The 19,261-nt window shown below is 25.5% G+C and overlaps 1 protein-coding gene across 2 annotated transcripts in view; it reads left to right on the forward strand.

The window, feature by feature from the left end:
- Positions 1–14,767, forward strand: part of LOC117170237 (zinc finger protein 184-like) — a 53,253-nt gene extending 38,486 nt beyond the window's left edge. For both annotated transcript variants that reach the window (XM_033356864.1, XM_033356866.1), the window contains exons 9-10: positions 7,072–7,457; positions 14,160–14,767. In XM_033356864.1, coding sequence (XP_033212755.1) covers positions 7,072–7,457; positions 14,160–14,615 — 842 coding nt within the window. In that variant the 3' untranslated portion in view covers positions 14,616–14,767. The remainder of the gene's footprint in view (positions 1–7,071; positions 7,458–14,159) is intronic.
- The last annotated feature ends 4,494 nt before the right edge of the window (positions 14,768–19,261 follow it).

Below are 19,261 nucleotides of genomic sequence, written 5' to 3' on the forward strand. Positions count from 1 at the left end.
GCTACAAGCTATCTAAGGATGGTACTATAGAACGCCACCTCAAGGTAGGCCTAGTGGCGCCATCTCTTGGTCAGGCCGGAAACTTATTAATCCACCCTCGTATATATTTCGGAATTATCTTGAATTATTTTGAAACATTTCAGGGTATGTTAAAGGATTTCTAAAATTTTCAACAGATGTCAATTATTTGCAGGGATTTCAAAAGTATTTTTAGGGTTTTAGAGTAATTTTTCGTTTTAATTCGGTGGGGTTTTCAAAAGCTTTAAGAAGTTTCAAGGGATTTCAAAAGCATTTAAAGGATTTGAAATATTTCAAGGTTTTTTTTTTTGAAAGATTCCTAAAGTTTTAAGCCGATTTTCAATGATTTAAAGGGATTTCAAATTATTGTTAGACTTTGAGTTGTTTTTTTTAATCGAAGCCACTTTCAAAAGTTTTACAAAGTTTCAAGATATTTCAAATGATTTGAAATAGTTTAGAGTGTTTTTTTTTATAAATCCGTGAAATTTTTAAGACCTTTGACAAATGTGAAGGGATTTCAGAAAATTGTAAAGCTTTTGAAATATTTTAGGGCATTTTAAAAGATTTCAAGGAATTTTATGGCGTACGATTTTCAAGGATTTCAATTATTTTAACGGATTTTGAAAGCCGAAGGGTATTTTAATTAATTTTCCGGAATTTCAGGAAATGTCAGAATTGGTAGAATTTCAGTGGATTTTATACCAGTTTTAATTAATTTCAAGGAATTTATTAACCAAAAGTGAGGGATTTCGCGCAATGTTCTTATTAATTTATCCTTCATTTTTTGGAATTCTCTTGAATTTTTCTTAATTTTACTTAATTCGATAAATTTTGACTTTTTTTGTAATTTCATCAGATCCTCTTGAATCTGCTTAAATTTGTCTAAATTTACCATCTTTCTCTTAAAATTCTCTTTTGAGTTTTTAAGAATTTCATCGAATTATTGTCATTTTCTTAAAAAAATCGTCTAAATTTACTCAAATTTTACTGAAAATAGTGTAATTAAAAAACAATCCAATTTATTTCTGCATTTTTTTTCGATTTAAAAGAAAGTTAGTTTAATGCATGTTACTCACTTTTAGTTTATTTTTAGGTAAAAATTAGTCACTTTGGCTCATTTTTTTGGTTTTAATAGATCAGTTTTTTCAAAGTAAATTAGGCAGTGGCAGCCCTGAGAATAATAAATTAAACATTAAAAAAATTGAACTCATTTTATAATATATTTAAATATTATGAATGGTCAATGAGAAAATTGTTGGGGAAAAGGCAAGGCTTTAAAAAAAATTATGAAGTTTTGCAGCCACCCTGTGCAATCTCACCATTTTGCTGCATTATTTTACATCTCAACATTTTCAATCATTCTCTTTTTTCTTAACATTTTTCTGCATTTTCTTATCTCATCGTGTCTAACTTGACGTTTCGTCATCATGCACACTTTTTTTCGCCCTTTGCTAACTCTTTAAAACACAGGAAAAATGCATAATTCTGCCTGATACACCGCTCTCATAACATGCTCATCAACATCATTATCATTTGCTCACAAACATTTAAAATCATTCAAAACTTCAGATATCGAATTCATTGTCAATGTCCTTTTGTGAAAATTATTAACAGGGTAGATTTAAAAGAAGAATGTTTAGGATTTTATTTGCTTATCTGGAAATCGTGGTGATTATTAATCTGACAAACTTGGGACAATTGTAATTTACTCATTTCTTTTTCAGCTAATAAACCTGAATAACAATTAATTTAAGATAAATTCATTTAATATGAATAATTTTTATATAAATAATTAATAGGAAAAAATAAAGATATAAGAATAGATAGTTGGTTCCAATTTTGGCAGATGATGAACGCCGCCGAAGTACAGAATTTTAAGAATGAAAATAATTCCCAATTTGCCGTATACAATGAATAACATTTCTGCACAAGTTGTATTTTCGTAGACGTGATGCATGAAAATCCATTTTTCGAATTTTTTAACAACTTTAAAATCGACTTATTGTATCCCAAAATTAAAATAATTGTTCTGTTGTTGAAGTAAAAATGGATTTATTTGAGTTAAAGCAGAATGGTCGCAGGTCAGGGAAAGCCGGGAAATCAGGGCAGTCAGGGGATTTAGTTAAAGGATTTCAAGGAATTTTTAAGGTATTCAAAAATTCTCAGGATATTTGAATACACTTTTCAGGATTTCAGAAAATATCAGATTTCATGTAATTTCATTGGATTCTTATACTAATTTAGAAAATTTCAAAGAATTTATTCAGAAGAGTTGAAAGATTTCAAGGTATTTCCAAATACTTTAAGAGCGCGTTTTAATCATTTAATGATTTGCAGTGATTTTAAAGTTATTAGGGTATTTTTTTTAGATTGTAAATAATTTTCAAGAGATTTAAAATGTTTCAAAAGATTTAAAGATATTTTAAAGGATAATATCTTTTTGTATTTTAAATATATTTCAACAATTAGAAGTGAATTTAAAGAGAATATGTTTTGCTTTTGTTAAATTCGAAAGAATTTTCTAGTGCTTTCAAAAGTTTCGAGGGATTTTGAATATTTAAAGGTGTCGTAAAAAAATGCAAACATTTAAAGTCATTCCAAAGGATTTTAAATATTTTAGGGCATTTTAAAAAATTCGATAGATTTTTCTAGAGCTTAAGAGATTTCGAACGAATTTGAAAGATAATAGATTTAATGCTTTTACGATGATTCATTTGGATAAAAAGAGATATTTCGGGTTTCAAATTTCAAAATTCGTAGTTTTTTTCACACAATTATAAAGATTGTAGATTGTTTTTTTTTTTTTTTTTAATTATAAGAGTTCTAATTGGAATATTTGAGTTGTATTTGAAACAGATTTCTATAATTTGAAGTGATTCCAAAGGATTAAAAAAATTGTAGGTTATTTTAAATATTCGAAAGAATTTTCTAGAGCTTTAAAAAGTTTCAAAGAATTTCAGACGATTTAAAAAAATATTTGACAGATTTTCTTCTTTGTTGTAAATAGATTTCAATAATTTGAAATGATTCCAAAGAATTTAAAATATTATATGGTATTTAGGGTATTTTAAAAATTTGAAATAATTTTTTAGAACTTTAAAAAGTTTCAAGGTACTATTTATAAAAAAAATTGGAATATTTTAGTGTATTTGAAATAGGTTTCAATAATTTGAACTTATTTCAAAGTTTTACATAAATTTTAGGTTATTTTTAAAAATTCGAAAGCATTTTCTAGGGCTTTGAAAAATGTCTGTGTACTATTTTTTTTAATTCGAGTATTTTAGGGTATTTTAAATAGAATTCAATAATTTGACGTGAGTTCAAAGGTTTAAAATAATTTTAGGTTATTTAAAAAAATTCGAAAGCATTTTCTAGAGCTTTAAACAGTTCAAGGGATTTTAGAAAATTTAAAAAACATTTTACAGATGTTGGTTTACTTTAAATATATTTCAATAATTTGAAATTATTTCAAAGTTTTACAAAAATTTTAGGGTATTTTTATAAATTCGAAAGAATTTCTAGAGCTTTAAAAAGTTTCAAGGGGTATTCAAACGATTTTTAAAATATTCTACAGATTTTCGTGTATTTTATATCGATTTTCTAGAGCTTTAAAAAGTCTCAAGAGATTTTAAATGATTTAAAAAGATTTGTTTAATTGTAGTTTTTTAAAATTAATTCTAAGGAACTTTGAAGCGCTTTAAAAAGTTTCGAGGGATTTCCAATGATTTCAAAGAATTTGAAATATTTTAGGGTATTTTAAAAATCCGAAAGAATTTTCGAGAGCTTTAGAAAGTGTCGAGGTACTATTTCAAAAGATTTGGAATATTTTAGAGGATTTTAAAGATTTCAATAATTTAAAGTGATTTTTTGAGACCGGGAAAAGCCGGGAAATGACAGTGCATTTTTTTTACCAGGAATTTTTCAAGTCTGTAGAAGAAAAATCTGTTCACGTTCGATTTCAATTGTTTTAAAATAATTATTTGAATTTTTCCAATTATGCTGTTATTTAGATTACAATGCGTAATTCAAAATTTTTTTACTTAAAAAATTTTCTATTGAAATTTTTATTTCTAAGCTTACATGTTTATTTTAAAGAATTTTTAAATGCTTCCTTGAAGACTTGAACGAATCAAAAATAAAAGCCCTTGATGTTGAAAGTTTTGAATAAAAAACATTTTTATTTAATGAAAATACATACATTTTTTAAATTTATCTGTACTTTAAGAAATAAAAACTGAACAAAAATGATTTTAAACCAGTTCAAAATTTAAGAATTTTCAGATTTTAATGTTCAAAGTTAAACGGTTTGAATTTAAAAGTCGTAGTCATTAAACAAATGTGAACGTGTGACTGAAAGTTTATACATTATTTTCAACTTAAAAATAACTTCATAATAATATATTCTTAATTAAAGGATTTAATTTAATTTAAAATATTGTTTTAGTCTAAAATATTCCATTTTTAACCAATCCAAGTTGAAAAATTTTAATTAACAAAAAAAAAAAGATTAATTATTGAATATTTAGCAATATTGGAATTTTTATTTAAAACAAGTAAATTGAAACCAAATATTTAAAAGTAAAGAATCTTTAACTGAATTGTTTGACATAGAAAACCTGGAATCGTTAAAATTGTTAACATTTGTAGAAAAAATTTGAGTAATTTTAAGAGATGTTTAGGAGTTTTAAAAAGATTACAAATTATCATGCAAATTTTAGAAAGTTTTCTTAAAATCTTCCAGAATATTTTTTCAAAATTTTGTTTAAATCTTTGAAAAACTTTTTAAATATTCTCTTAAAATAATTTGTCAAAATGAAAAGTAACTTTTAATTTTCCTAGGAATCTTAAGAAAATGTTTTTATTCTTTTGAAGCCTTTCATCACAATTCTTCAAAAGAACATATCTCTTAAAATTACTCAAATTTCGCCTGCAAATAATAAATGTTCTATTGTTATTTATACATTCAAATTGTAAAGAAATTGATAAAATGTGCAGGATTTTCTGAAAATTGTAGAAAGAATTCAATTCATTTTGACAGTTATTTGGAAGTTCTGAAAAAAATCCAAAATAATTTTAAATTTAAAACAAATTTAAAACAGCTTATAAATTTCTCTTTGAGTGCTTCAGTTTAAAGCTCAGTTTTTATTACCCCAAGTGGAAAATTTTGTAGCTTTAGTTTTCCATTTTTTAAATTTCATTGATCATGAAAAATGTTTGCGAACCTGAAAAAACCGGTAAATGACCGGGGATTTAGAAGTTCTGAAAAAAGTTCCAAAATAATTTTAAATTTAAAACAAATTTAAAATAACTTCGAGATATCTCAAGATTTTGAAATAAAATTTTGAAGCTTGCCAAGGATGTTTTAAACTATTTAAAGAGAAAATAATTGATTTTCTAATTTAAGAAATGTTCAGTTAAAATTTTTTCAATTTGTCAATATTTCATGTTTCTAGCTTAAAATTCCTTCAAATTATATAATTTTGAAAATTTTAAAGTTTGTGGATTGATTTTTTAATTTAGAGCATTGAAAATGATAACGTGGATTTCTGTTTTTTCATATTGAAGAGTGTTAGTAGTAGCTTTCATTTTACGCTTGTAAATTATTGATCATTTGAATACAAAATTTTTAAATTTTAATTTTAAAAGTTCAAAATTTAACAGTTCCGCTTTGAGTGCTTTCATTTGCAGCTCAGTTTCTATTACCTCAAGCGGAGAATTTTTTAGCTTTAGTGTTCCATTTTTTAAAGAGGGATCCAAAAAACCCTATTTTTTCCGTCTCTTTTCTCGACCTCGTAAATTTACTTTCAAATTAGTTTAAACAAAAGGTCATGATTATACTTTGAAGTAGAGGAAATATGAAAGTGAGCATAGGTTTTATTTCGGCCACATGACGAATGAAACTTAGTAATTGACATTGTGTTCGATATCTCACAAAATACTGTCAGTATCATTTCTCGAACAAATTTTTTCATAGTTTTTGTAATTCTCTGCGCAAATAAACAATGTAAATGAGTATTATTAGTTATTTAAGAAAATATCTCTTATTAATCACAATTAATTAATGCTCCAATAAAAGCGCAATAAAAAAGTTTCAAAATCTTGTATCTGTAGATTTTCCAGTCTTACCTTTCAGAATTATTGGCCTCTAGATAATTAAAAACTTTTAAAACAAATGCACAATATTTTTGGGTAAAATCTAATAGATGTTAAAAAATAGCCATACATAACAAACAAATCGATGATTCCAACATTTTCTATAATTCTGAATCAGCAAAAAAAAAATCACAGGAACATTGGACTCTTTTGGGCGTTTACGTTTTGGGCGATACGTTTCAAGTATCACGACAAGCTATTCTTTCAACCAATTTGGCATCAAATTCATGAGGTCGAGAAAAGAGGCGAAATTTTGGGTCATTCTTTCATTGACCGTTAAAAATGTTTTCGAACCGGGAAATGACCGCGAATTTATTTCGTCGATTAAAACGGCCACCCTGATTTCAATAATTTAAAGTGATTCCAAAGAATTTTAAAGATTTGAGGGCATTTGTAAAAATTGTAAAGAATTTTCTAGAGCTTTTCTAAAGTCGCAACAGATTTCAAACGATTTCAGTGTGAATTCATTAAAATCTTTTAATATTGCTCAAGGTTTTAAAATAAAATGCTGAGGCTTTTAAATGATTTTAAAACTATTGAAAATAAAAATAATTCAACTTTTATCTTAGAAAGTGTTCAGCTTATAGCAAAAATGTAATTGTTCAATTTGACATATTTTTAGCAAGGTGAAAATGTTTAGCTTTTTTAATTTCATTGACTGTGAAAAAAGTTATGTTCAAACCGGGAATTTTGTATATGTTGATTGAAATGATTCCCTGATCATAAATTAAAGACCGACCATCCTGTTTGAAGTAAATGTTATGGGGATTTTGAATGCATTGCGTCGGGTTGCACAAGCAGGGCGTGGCGCTCGTCTGAAATGTCTGAATGAATTAGGAGTTAGGAGGCGTGGGAGTTGAAAAAAAAAAAAAGTGTGAAATGATTGTATTGTAAAAATAGGAGAGACGCCGTTCCGCTGCCAGTACTGTCCGAAAGCATTTACCCGTAAGGACCATCTGGTGAACCACGTGAGACAGCATACGGGCGAGTCGCCGCACAAGTGCCAGTATTGCACGAAGTCGTTTACGCGGAAGGAGCATTTGACCAATCACGTGCGTCAACATACGGGCGAGTCGCCCCACAGATGCCACTTTTGCTCGAAGTCCTTTACACGAAAGGAGCACTTGACCAATCACGTGCGCATCCACACTGGCGAATCTCCACACAGATGTGAATTCTGCCAGAGGACCTTCACCAGGAAGGAGCATCTCAATAATCATCTCCGTCAGCACACCGGAGATTCATCACATTGTTGCAATGTTTGCTCCAAACCCTTCACCCGAAAGGTAAAACCAGTTTTTTAAAATATTTATTTGTTTATTTATTTATTTATTTATTATTCTTTTTTTTTTTAAATTAATATTACAAAGAAAATTTCCTATTTTTATTGAGCGGATTTAAATGTTCTCAACAATTTCTGAGGGCGGAAGGTTTATTTATATTTGAAAAGAGTGTCGTCTTTCTCGTTTCAAGTTAATCTTCTTGTTTAGGAATTTTTATTTTTGGTTAAAAATTCAAGTACTATAGTCAAAAATTGATTGTTTTAGTTGAAAATTTATCCTTTAGACTGGACATAAAAATTACTGGGATGAAAGTTAAAATATTTGGTTAAAAATTAATTTTGTTATTGGTGAAGATTTATTATTTTGATTAAAAATTGATTTCTTTGACGGAAGTATGGACTCTTTGATTCAAAACTTGGTTTTTCCTTGGATGAAAAGAAATTTTTTTTCCAAAAATTTAACTTTTTTCTTTCTTCTTTTTTTTGTTTGATAATTATTTTATTTTTCTTAACTAAAAATGTAACTATTATTCCAGTTGAATGTTCCATAATTTTAGATGAAAATTCATATCTTCTGTTAACTATTCATTTTTTTTTTGCTAAAAATTTAATTATTCTGGTTAACGATTCATCATTTTAGTTGAAAATTCATCACTTTTTTTGAAAATGTAATTGTTTTTCGAAAGTTAGTTTTTTTGTGGAAAGTAATTTTTTAAACTTAAAATGTAATTATTTAAGTTTTGATTGGCAACATATCTTTAAACTTACTTTGTTAATTAACTTAATTTGTTGTTGTTGAAAATTCAACTATTTCAGTTGAAGATTAATTGTTTTTTTTTGTGTGTTTAAAATTCAACTATTCCAGTTAAAAATTCATCATTTTAATTGAAAATTCATCTGTTAGGTTGAAATTTTGAAAATTCAAGTGTTTTGTGGAAAATTCATCTTTTTAACATGAAAATTTCAAATTTTTAATGAAATTTTTCTTCTGACTGATAAATCTTTTTTGGTTAAAAATTAATCTCTTTGATTTAAAAACTATTTATTGAAAAATGTTTTTTTTTTTGTAAAAAATTAATTTTTGTAACAGAAAATATCATTTTTGATTGTAAACTGATCTTTTTTAGTTGAAAATTCTTCTCTTTTGGTAGAAAATTAATCCTAATGGTTGAGAATTATTCTCTATAATTAAAAATTCGTCTCTTTAGTCGAAAATTTAACTGTTTGGTTCAAAATGCAACTGAATTTGAAAATTTGACCATTTGGTTGAAAATTTCATTATTTTGTTCAAAATACATGTTTTTAGTGTTTAAAAAATTAACTGTTTAATGGAACATTAATCTTTTATGGTGGAAAATTCATCTTTTTGGTTGAAAATTCATCTTTGTGATTGAAAGTTCAAATATTTTGTTTAAAATTAATGTTTTTGAACTCAAGATTGGTCATTCTAATTAAAAACTTATTTCTTTGGTTAAAAATTTAAGTATTTTGTTGAAAATTCGTCTTTTGTGGTAGAATATTAATCTTTATGTTGAAAAATTATCATATTTGAAAATTAATTTTTTTTTTAACTGTTAAAATAACTTCCATTTTGCATTGAAAATGTGTCTTCTTTTAATTGTAAATTCTTTTTTTTTTTTATTAGAAAATCCAACTATTTGATCGAATATAAACTTTTTGGTTGAAAATTCATATTTTCAGATTTTTGTTTATTAAAAAATTAATTTTTGTGACGGTATGTATTTGATTTTAAATTGATCTTTTTTAGGTGAAAGTTCATATATTTTGTTGAAAATTCTTCTCGTAGTAGAAAATTAATCTTTATGTTTGAAAATGCAACTGAATTTGGAAATTCGACTTCAATTTGATGATTAAACTTTTTTATTTAAAAATCGTCTTTTTGGCCAGAAGATTCAACTATTTGGTTAAGTTTAATCGTTTTTATTAAAAATTCGACCATTTCTTTGAAAACTCAACTATATGGCTAAAATCTCAATTATTTGTTTAAAAGCTCTTCTCTTTTGTTTAAAAGTTTTCAAATTTCGGTCAGAATTTATCTTTTTGGTCAAAAATTCTAATATTTAGTTAAAAATTCAATTATTTATTATTATTATTACTGTATATTACATTTTTGAATTACTAAAAATTCATATTTTTTGGTAGAAATACATATCATACTTCTAAATTAAAAATTCGTCATTTTGCATAGGAAATTCATTATTTTCGATTACAAATTCATAGTTTCGGTTAAAATGTCATCTTGGTTGAAAAATAAATGTTTTATCTTGAAAATTCGACTATTTCGTTAAAAATTTAACTATATTTTGCTACTTTTGTCTTTTTGGATTGACAATTTACCTTTTTTTTTGTTGAATATTCAACTTTCCTTTTTTTAATCGTCTTTTAGGCTAGAAAATTCAACAATTTGGTTAAAAATGCAACTGTTTTTGTTAGAAGTTGAATCTTCTTTGTTTGAAAATTCAACCATTTTTTTTTTAAGTTTTCTTTGTAGGTTGAAATTTTAATCATTTGGTTAAAAACTCAACTATTTCATTAAAAATTCAATTGTTTTTGCTTAATGGTTAATCTTTTTTGGTCGAAAATTCCACTTTTTTCCTTGAAATTAAATAATTTGTTTGAAGAATTGACCATTTGCTTGAAAATTTTAATTTGTTGATTGGAAATTCGATTATCTGGCTCATAATTGAACTATTTCATGAAAAGTGAAACTGCTTTTGGTTGAAATTTAATAATTTTTCGTCGAAAATACAATAGTTTTGTTCGAAATTCGTATTTTTGGATTAAAAATTAAACTGTGTTCTTTAAAAAAATCGTTTTTTATAGTTGAAAACTCGATTATCTGGTTGGAAGTGCAACATTTTTTGGTTAATGTTTAATTTTTTTGGTTGAAAATGCGACCAATTGTTTAAAAATTCTTCTTTGTCGGCGGAAAATTCAACTGTTTGATTTAAAATGCAATTGTTTTTGTTTGAAGTTTAGTCTTTTTTGGTAGAAAATTCCACTGTTTTTCTTTAAAATTTAATCTTTATTTTAAAATTCGACCATTTTTTTTCGAAGAATCTTCTTTGTTCGTTGGAAAGTCGATTATCTGGTTCATAATTTAAATATTTTATTAAAAGTGAAACTGTTTCTAGTTAAAGTTTAATATTTTTTGGTTGAAAATTAAATTTTTTTGTTCAAAATTCTTTACTTTTGGAATGATGATGTTAAACTTTTCTCTAAAAAAAAAATCTTTTTTGACTTGAAAATACGACTATTTGGTTGAAAGTGCATCTGTTTTTGATTAAACTTAATTTTATTTTGAGAATTCTTCGTAGGTGGAAAATTCAACTATTTTATTTAAAATGCAACTGTTTCCGCTTGAAGTTTAATATTTTTTGGTAGGAAATTGCACTGTTTTTCTTTAAAATTTAATCTTTATTTTAAAATTTGACCATTTTTTTTCAAAAATTTTCATTGTTGGTATTTGAAACTTATCTCTAAAAAAATTATTCTTTGACTTGAAAATTCGACTATTTGGTTGAAAGTCCAACTGTTATTGATTAACGCTTGATTTTTGTTTGTTGAAAATTCTACCAATTGTTTGAAAATTCTTCTTTGTAGGTAGAAAATTCCACTATTTTCTTACAGCATTTCTTTGTTTAATTAATTGAATTTTGTAATTGATTTTGCAATAATTAATTGAAATATTTTATTAAAAGTGAAACAGTTTATGGTTGAAGTTAAATATTTTTTGTTTGATAATTTAATTTTTTTGTTCAAACTTTTTTACTTTTGGACTGATGATTTTAAATCTTTTTTAATAGGAAATTCCATTGTTTTTCTTTAAAATTTCATCTGTATTTTAAAATTCGACCATTTTTTCAAAAATCTTCTTTATTGTTTGAAAATACGATTATCTGCTTAATTATTTTAAACTTTTCATTAAAAGTGAAATTTTTTATGGTTGAAGTTTAGTATTTTTTGGTTGAAAATTTAATTTTTTTTTGTTCAAAATTTTTTACTTTTCGAGTGAAGATTTTAAAATTTTCTCTTAAAGTAAATCTTTTCTTCGACTTTAAAATTCGACTATTTAGTTAAAAATCAATATCTTTCAAAGCTTAAAACTCAACTATTTTGTTACGAAATGTCTTTGTTTAATTAATTAATTTAATTTTGTAATTCATTTTGTGATAATTTAATTAATTTAAATATTTCATTACAAGTCAAATTGTTTGTGGTTGAAGTTTAATATTTTTCTGTTGAAAATTAATTTTTTTTGTTCCAAATTTTTTACGTTTGGAGTGAAGATTTTAAACTTTTCTCTTAAGCTTGATATTTGTTTTGTCTGAAAATTCGACCATTTGTTTGAAAATACATGTATCTTTCTAGGTTGAAAATTCAACTATTTTGTTACAAAATTTGTTTGTTTAGTTAATTAATTAAATTTCTTAATTGATTTTGTAATAATTAATTTAAATATTTGATTAAAAGTGAAACTGTTTATGGTTGAAGTTTAATATTTTTTTGGTTGAAAATTTAATTTCTTGTTCATACTTTTTTACTTTTGGAGTGATGATTTTAAACCTTTCTCTACAAAAAAATCGTTTCTTCGACTTTAAAATTTGACTGTGAAAGTGTCACTGTTTTTGATTAAGTTTATTATTATTATTATTTTTTTTTTTTAGAATTCTTCGTTGGTAGAAAATTCAACTATTTGATTAAAAATGCAACTGTTTCCGCTTGAAGTTTAATATTCTTTTGGTAGGAAATTCCACTGTTTTTCGTTAAAATTTAATCTTTATTTTAAAATTTGACCATTTTTTTTCCAAAAATCTTCATTGTTGGTATTTTAAACTTATGTCTAAAAAAATTATTCTTCGACTTAAAAATTCGACTATTTGGTTGAAAGTCCAACTGTTTTTGATTAACGCTTGATTTTTGTTTGTTGAGAATTCGACCATTTGTTTGAAAATACATATATCTTTCTAGATTGAAAATTCAACTATTTTCTTACAACATTTCTTTGTTTAATTAATTAATTAAATTTTGTAATTGATTTTGTATTAATTTAATTGATTCGTTTAAATATTGCATTGAAATTGAAACTGTTTATGGTTGAAGTTTAATATTTTTTGGTTCAAATTTAATTTTTTTTGTAAATAATTTTTTACTTTTCTCTAAAAAAAAATATTTTCCTCGACTGAAAAATTCGACTTTCTGGTTCAAAGTGTAACTTTTTTTTATTAAAGCTTAATTTTTTATTTATTTATTTTTGAAAATTCGACAAATTGTTTAAAATATTCTTCTTTGTAGGTGGAAAATTTAACCGGTTGATTTAAAATGCAACTATTTCTGTAAGAAGTTTAATCTTTTTTAATAGGAAATTCCACTGTTTTTCTTTAAAATTTAATCTTTATTTTAAAATTCGACCATTTTTTTCAAAAATCTTCTATCTTGGTTGGAAATTTGATTATCTGGTTCATATTTTAAGTATTCCATTGAAAGTAAAACTGTTTCTAGTTAAAGTTTAATATTTTTTGGTTAAAAATTTAATTTTTTACTTTTGAAGTGATGATTTAAAACTTTTCTCTAAAAGAAATCTTTCCTTCGACTTGAAAATTCGACTATTTTGTTGAAAATACATATCTTTCAAGTCTGAAAATGCAACTATTTTGTTAGAACATTTTTTTAATTAATTAATTAATTAAATTTTGTAATTGATTTTGTAATAATTAATTTAAATATTTTATTAAAAGTGAAACTGTTTATGGTTGAAGTTTAATATTTTTTTGGTTGAAAATTTAATTTTTTGGTTCAAACTTTTTAACATTTGGAGTGATGACTTTAAACCTTTCTCTACAAAAAAATTGTTTCTTCGACTTTAAAATTTGACTATTTGGTTTAAAGTGCAACTGTTTTTTATTAAAGCTTAATTTTGTTTTGGTCTGAAAATTCGACCATTTGTTTGAAAATACATATATCTTTCTAGGTTGAAAATTCAACAATTTTCTTACAAAATTTCTTTGTTAAATTAATTAATTTAATTTTGAAATTAATGTTGTAATAATTAATTTAAATATTTCATTAAAAGTGAAAGTGTTTATGATTGACGTTTAATATTTTTCGTTTGAAAATTTAATTTTGTTGTTCCAAAATTTTTCCTTTTGGAGCGATGATTTTAAACCTTTCTCTACAAAAAAATCGTTTCTTCGACTTTAAAATTTGACTATTTGGTTTAAAGTGCAACTGTTTTTTATTAAAGCTTAATTTTGTTTTGGTCTGAAAATTCGACCATTTGTTTGAAAATACATATATCTTTCTAGGTTGAAAATTCAACTATTTTCTTACAACATTTCTTTGTTAAATTAATTAATTTAATTTTGCAATTAATGTTGTAATAATTAATTTAAATATTTCATTAAAAGTGAAAGTGTTTATGATTGACGTTTAATATTTTTCGTTTGAAAATTTAATTTTGTTGTTCGAAAATTTTTACTTTTGGAGCGATGATTTAAAACCTTTCTCTAAAAAAAACTTTGTAAATGCAACTAGTGAACAATTTGTTGTTGAAAATGATCTTTTTGGTTGAAAGCGGATAATATTTCAACTTGAAATCCTATGAATCATAAATTAATTCTGATATTAAAACAATTTAATATTAATAATAATGATTAAAATTTCGTTTGTTTGTTTTCTCTTGCAGGAACATCTCGTTAATCATATGCGATGTCACACCGGGGAACGTCCCTTTGTTTGCACCGAGTGCGGCAAAAGTTTCCCATTGAAGGGCAATCTGCTCTTCCACATGCGTTCCCACAACAAGGGAAGCAATGCCGAGCGACCGTTTCGCTGCGACCTATGTCCCAAAGATTTCATGTGCAAAGGTCACCTGGTCTCGCACAGAAGGTCCCACTCGGACGAGCGACCACACAGTTGTCCCGACTGTGGCAAGACCTTTGTCGAGAAGGGCAATATGCTGCGACATTTGAGGAAGCACGCCGCCGAGGGACCGCCAACCCAAGTCACCACACCCTCGGCAATTCCCCAGCCTGGAGTTTTGCCCGTTCTCGTTGGCCATCCACTGGCGCCACCTGCGCCATCTGTGGTCCCGCAACCTGTCGTTGTGCCCACTCCTCCCGGTGTTCTCGCCTCCTACTAAAATCAAATCGTCCCTATTTGCGATTTGCAATTTGCAATTTCAATAATTGACAATGAAATTCATCGTCTTTGTTGAATTTTGGAGGGCAAGGGAGGGACAAAAAAAGAGTTTATTCCTCCTTCTAAAGAAAGGCAAAATCTTGTTTAAATTCTAGATTTTTTTTTTTTTTTTTTTTTTTTTCCTAATGTAAAGTACCTGTACTTTTGCAAGCCATTGGAAATTGATTATTATTTTATTTTATTTTATTTTTTGTTTTGTAAAGAAAACGTATATTGCTACGTTTGCAATTATTGATTTTTGAATCGACGACGGAGTTGAGTAAGATGTCGTCCTTTCATTTGCTACTTAATCGACTTACGACTTTGCAAGCCGAAACCTTGTAACCAAATATACCAATGGAGAGCATCTTTTGCTCGAAGCTTTCGCCTTGATCGGGATTCTTCTTTATTCTGCTTTACTATGAATTACGCTAAAACTTTGTACGGGGTTGTTTACCCTGTCTGGCAAAGCCTGGAAATTTCAGGGAATTTTGTCGAGAGATTGCGCTTGTTTTCTTTCTTTTTCTTTGAATTCAATATGAAATTGATTATGAATAATTCTTGATTGCTAAAAGTAGCTTTATTTAACTGTTTTTTTGAAAATTCTTTTTTTGTTGTTGTTTGAAAATGGATTGATTTTTAGTTGAAAGTTCAAGTATATGGTTGACTATTCATGTCAAATATTAAACTTTGTGTTCAGAATTTATCTTTTTTTTTTTATGCAAATTTAATTACTTGTTGAAAGTTCAACTACTCTCTTTAATATTTTTTTTTTGTTTGGTAAAATATTTTAAAAGATTTTAAGATTTAAAAAATGTGAAACAATTTCCAAAGTTTTCAATAAATTTGAGTTTTCAACAGATTTCAATGATTTCAAACGAACACAATAGATTACACAAAAAAAGATTAAAGATTTTTAAAGATCTCATAAATATTTCACAAATATTTCAAAGATTTTACCAATATTTTAAGGTATTTCAAATATTTTAAATGATTTTAAGTGAAGGCAGAAGATTTTACTAATAATTCAAAGATTTCAAAATATTTTAAAGATCTTTCACGGTTTCAAATTTGTTTAGGAGATTGCAAAAGTTTTCAAAAAGATTTAAAAGATTTCCCAAATATTTAAATACATTTGATAAAGATATCAAAGATTTTACTGAAATTTTTAATGATTTCACAAAGATTTCAAATTAAAGGGCTTCAAAATATTTTAAAGATTTTTCGCGCTTTCAAATTTATTGAGATTGCAAAAGTTTTCACAAAGATTTCAAACATTTCATAAAAATTTTATGAAGATTTCAAATTTGAAAGTTTTCTAAAAGGGTACAGCACACCTAATTTCAGAGATTTGAAAACATTTCAAAGATTTTAAACGATTTCAAATTTGTCTAGAAGATTTAACAAGTATTTCACAAGATTTTACAGAAATGTCGAACATGACACAAAGATTTAAAAATAATTCACAAAGATTTCAATTATTTTTATGATTTTAAATGAATACAAAAGATTTCATAAAAAATTAATAAATATTTCAAATTTAAAGATTTCTAAGAGAGTCGAATAATCCAGATTTCAAAAATTTAAAAACAATCTGAAGCTTTGTAATATTTTAAAACATTTCAATCAATTTTTTATTTTTCAAGACTAACTTAATAAAAAATTCATCTCATGGTTGAAAATCAATTTTTAAAAATAAAAATTTAACTAAATTCAATTTTTATTCGAAAAATGATATTTTTAAAAATTGAAAGTTCGTCTTTTTTAGTATAAATTAATCTTCTTGGTTGAGAATCCTTTTTTTTTTTTTTTGAAAATTCAATTATTCTAGTTAACTTATTTAAAACTTTAAAATTATTCTAGTTGAAAATCTATTCTAAAATTGTTGTTTCTTCTTTTAATAGAAAATGTAACAACTATTTCAATTGAATTTCAAATTTGTTTAAAAGATTTCACAAAGTTTTCGAACTTTACACAAATATTTCAAAACATTTTACAAAGATTTTAAGGATTTAAAAAATATTACAAAAATTTTAAAAATATTACAAACATTTAAAAATATTTCAAAATGTTTCACAAAGATTAAAAATATTTTAATGATTTTTAATTAATACAAAAGATTTAAGATAATTTTATAAATATTTCAAATTTAAAGATTTCAAAGGTTTCAAAACATTTTACAAATTTGTAATATTTCAGAACATTTCAGTTATTTTTTGGTTTTTCAAGACTAATGTAATTAAAAATTCATCTCTTTTATGAGCATTAATTTTTCGAGATAAAATTTAACTAAATTCAATTTTTTGTTGAAAAACTATATTTTTTTATTGAAAGTTTGTATTTTTCAGTAAAAATTAATATCATTGATTGAAAATACTTTTTTGGTTGAAAATTCAATTATTATAGTTAAAAATTAATCATTTGAGTAGAAAATCGATCTATTTAATCAAAAATTGTTTTTTTTTAAAACTTATTAAACTTTCCAATTGAATATTTAATCATTTTTGTTTAAAATTCATCTTTTTGACTAAACAATAATTTTTCCAACTAATAATTTAAAAATTCAATTTTTTGATCGACAATTTATATTTTTTAGTCGAAATTTATGTATTTTGTTGGGAGTTCTTCTTTTTTTTTGTACAAATTAATCTTTTTGGTTCAAAATGTATGTTTTTTAAAATCAAAATTCAACTATTTGATTGAAAATTGTTATCTTTTTTAGTTGAAAAGTCAACTCTTGTTTGAAAATTCATCTTTTTGATTGAAAATTCATGTATTCCAGTTAAATAAATACCATTTTAGCTGAAAATTCATCTTTTTTGGTTGAAGATAAAGTTACTTGGTTGAAAGTTAAACCTTTTTTTTTGTAATTTACCTTCTTGGTAAAAAATTTACAAATTGCAGCTGAAGATTCATCATTTGTAGTTGTAAATTCATCACTTTGAAATAATTTTTTTATTAAAAATTTAATTTTTGATTGCAGAAGTATCTTTTTTAATTCAAAGTTGATCTTTTTTTATTTGAAAATTATACTGCTTGTTTAAGATTTCATTTTTTCTTTTGAAAATGAATCTTTTTGACAAGGAATTCTAAACATTATTCCTTAAATTCAATATTTTACCCACATTAATTTTGCCTGAATGTGTACGGAATTTTAAGTATGAAAAAATAGACTAAAAATTGGTTTGAATCATTATTCAAATTCATGGACTTTAGAGACAATTTCAAGAAATTATTAATTACATTTTTAGTATTATTTAATCAATCAATGCTGCTGATATAATGAAGAATATAATTTGAAATATAATTGGTCAAATCATGATAAAATCACGATAAAATAAAACATATTAATTTAATCGTTCGAAACTGAAAAAACTACATTATTTATAATAAACTCGCAAAACTGTATATTAAAGAAATGGCGAAATATTTGAATTTCTTTGTACAATAACAAATTATACCTGAAAAAAAACTTGTGATATCTACCTATATAAAAAAAAACCCTGAAATTGTCAGGCAATTTTTATCCAGGATTTGAGTAGACACCCTGTTTTACAAAAAGAAAAAAAACAAGAACAAACTGTTGAGACTTTTGAGACAACAGTGATCGCGCACTGATGACTGATTTTTACGTCAATAGGACTTAGACAAAAAAAAATCTTGCACAATTTTCTAGAGAGACCCGATCGGAATCTTTACATATTTAATAAATGAAATTTACCCTTTTCCTTTAAAAAGAAAGAGAGAAAAGAAAAAGAAAAACAAAAACAGAAGACATTACAGACGAAACAATAAAAGTTTTCGACTATACATTTTTACATGTTTGACATAAAAATATTTCTAAGATAGTGAGAAACATTCAAGTGGAGATTTTACACTTTTCGATTGTAATCTGAAGAAATAGCACCTCTTTAAAATGAAATAAAACTGCGAGAGAGAGAGAGAGAGAGAAAAAGTCGAGCAGGCGGGTGTGTTGTGAAGGAGTGTAATAAATGATGAAGAAAATTTTATGATAATCGTGATTTCGAGGAAAGCTCTTCTTTATTTCAACTACTATTTTCTGTCTGATCGAATGGAGGTTGAACTGTACCCGAGTGCAATACGGCTTTCGCGATTTACCATTTCTAAAATCTCGATCCGATTTTGCGTGTCACTTTTTTGTTTGTTTTATTGTTGTTGAGATTTCAAGTCTTTTCGCAGGGATCTCGAAATTTTCTAAACATTTGTAAAATTCTCTTGTGGGGGGTGTGAGTAAAAAAGAAAAGGAAAAAGATATCGAGAGTCTGGTTTTTAGTTTTCCAATTTATATATATATTGTTGAAGCCTGATTTCCGACTGAGATTGGTCGGAAAGGAGGCTTGAGCAGTAGGACGAATTATATTAAATCACTGCGAGAGACAGGAATTTAGTAATACTGTTGTAGAAACGATGTATGGCGTATTTCATATTTAGAGTAACACAGAAAAATAATTGAATACATATATGCGATAATGCTCGAGACACGGGAATTGTGCATGTAAGCCTTGCGGTATCGACGAAGAATTCATTTATTGAAAAGAATATGGCCGTGGACACAGCCTAATCTTGCGGAAGGTAGTGCTTTTTTTT

This window comes from Belonocnema kinseyi, chromosome 3, assembly GCF_010883055.1.
Source record: "Belonocnema kinseyi isolate 2016_QV_RU_SX_M_011 chromosome 3, B_treatae_v1, whole genome shotgun sequence".
In the NCBI taxonomy this organism is placed as follows: domain Eukaryota; kingdom Metazoa; phylum Arthropoda; class Insecta; order Hymenoptera; family Cynipidae; genus Belonocnema; species Belonocnema kinseyi.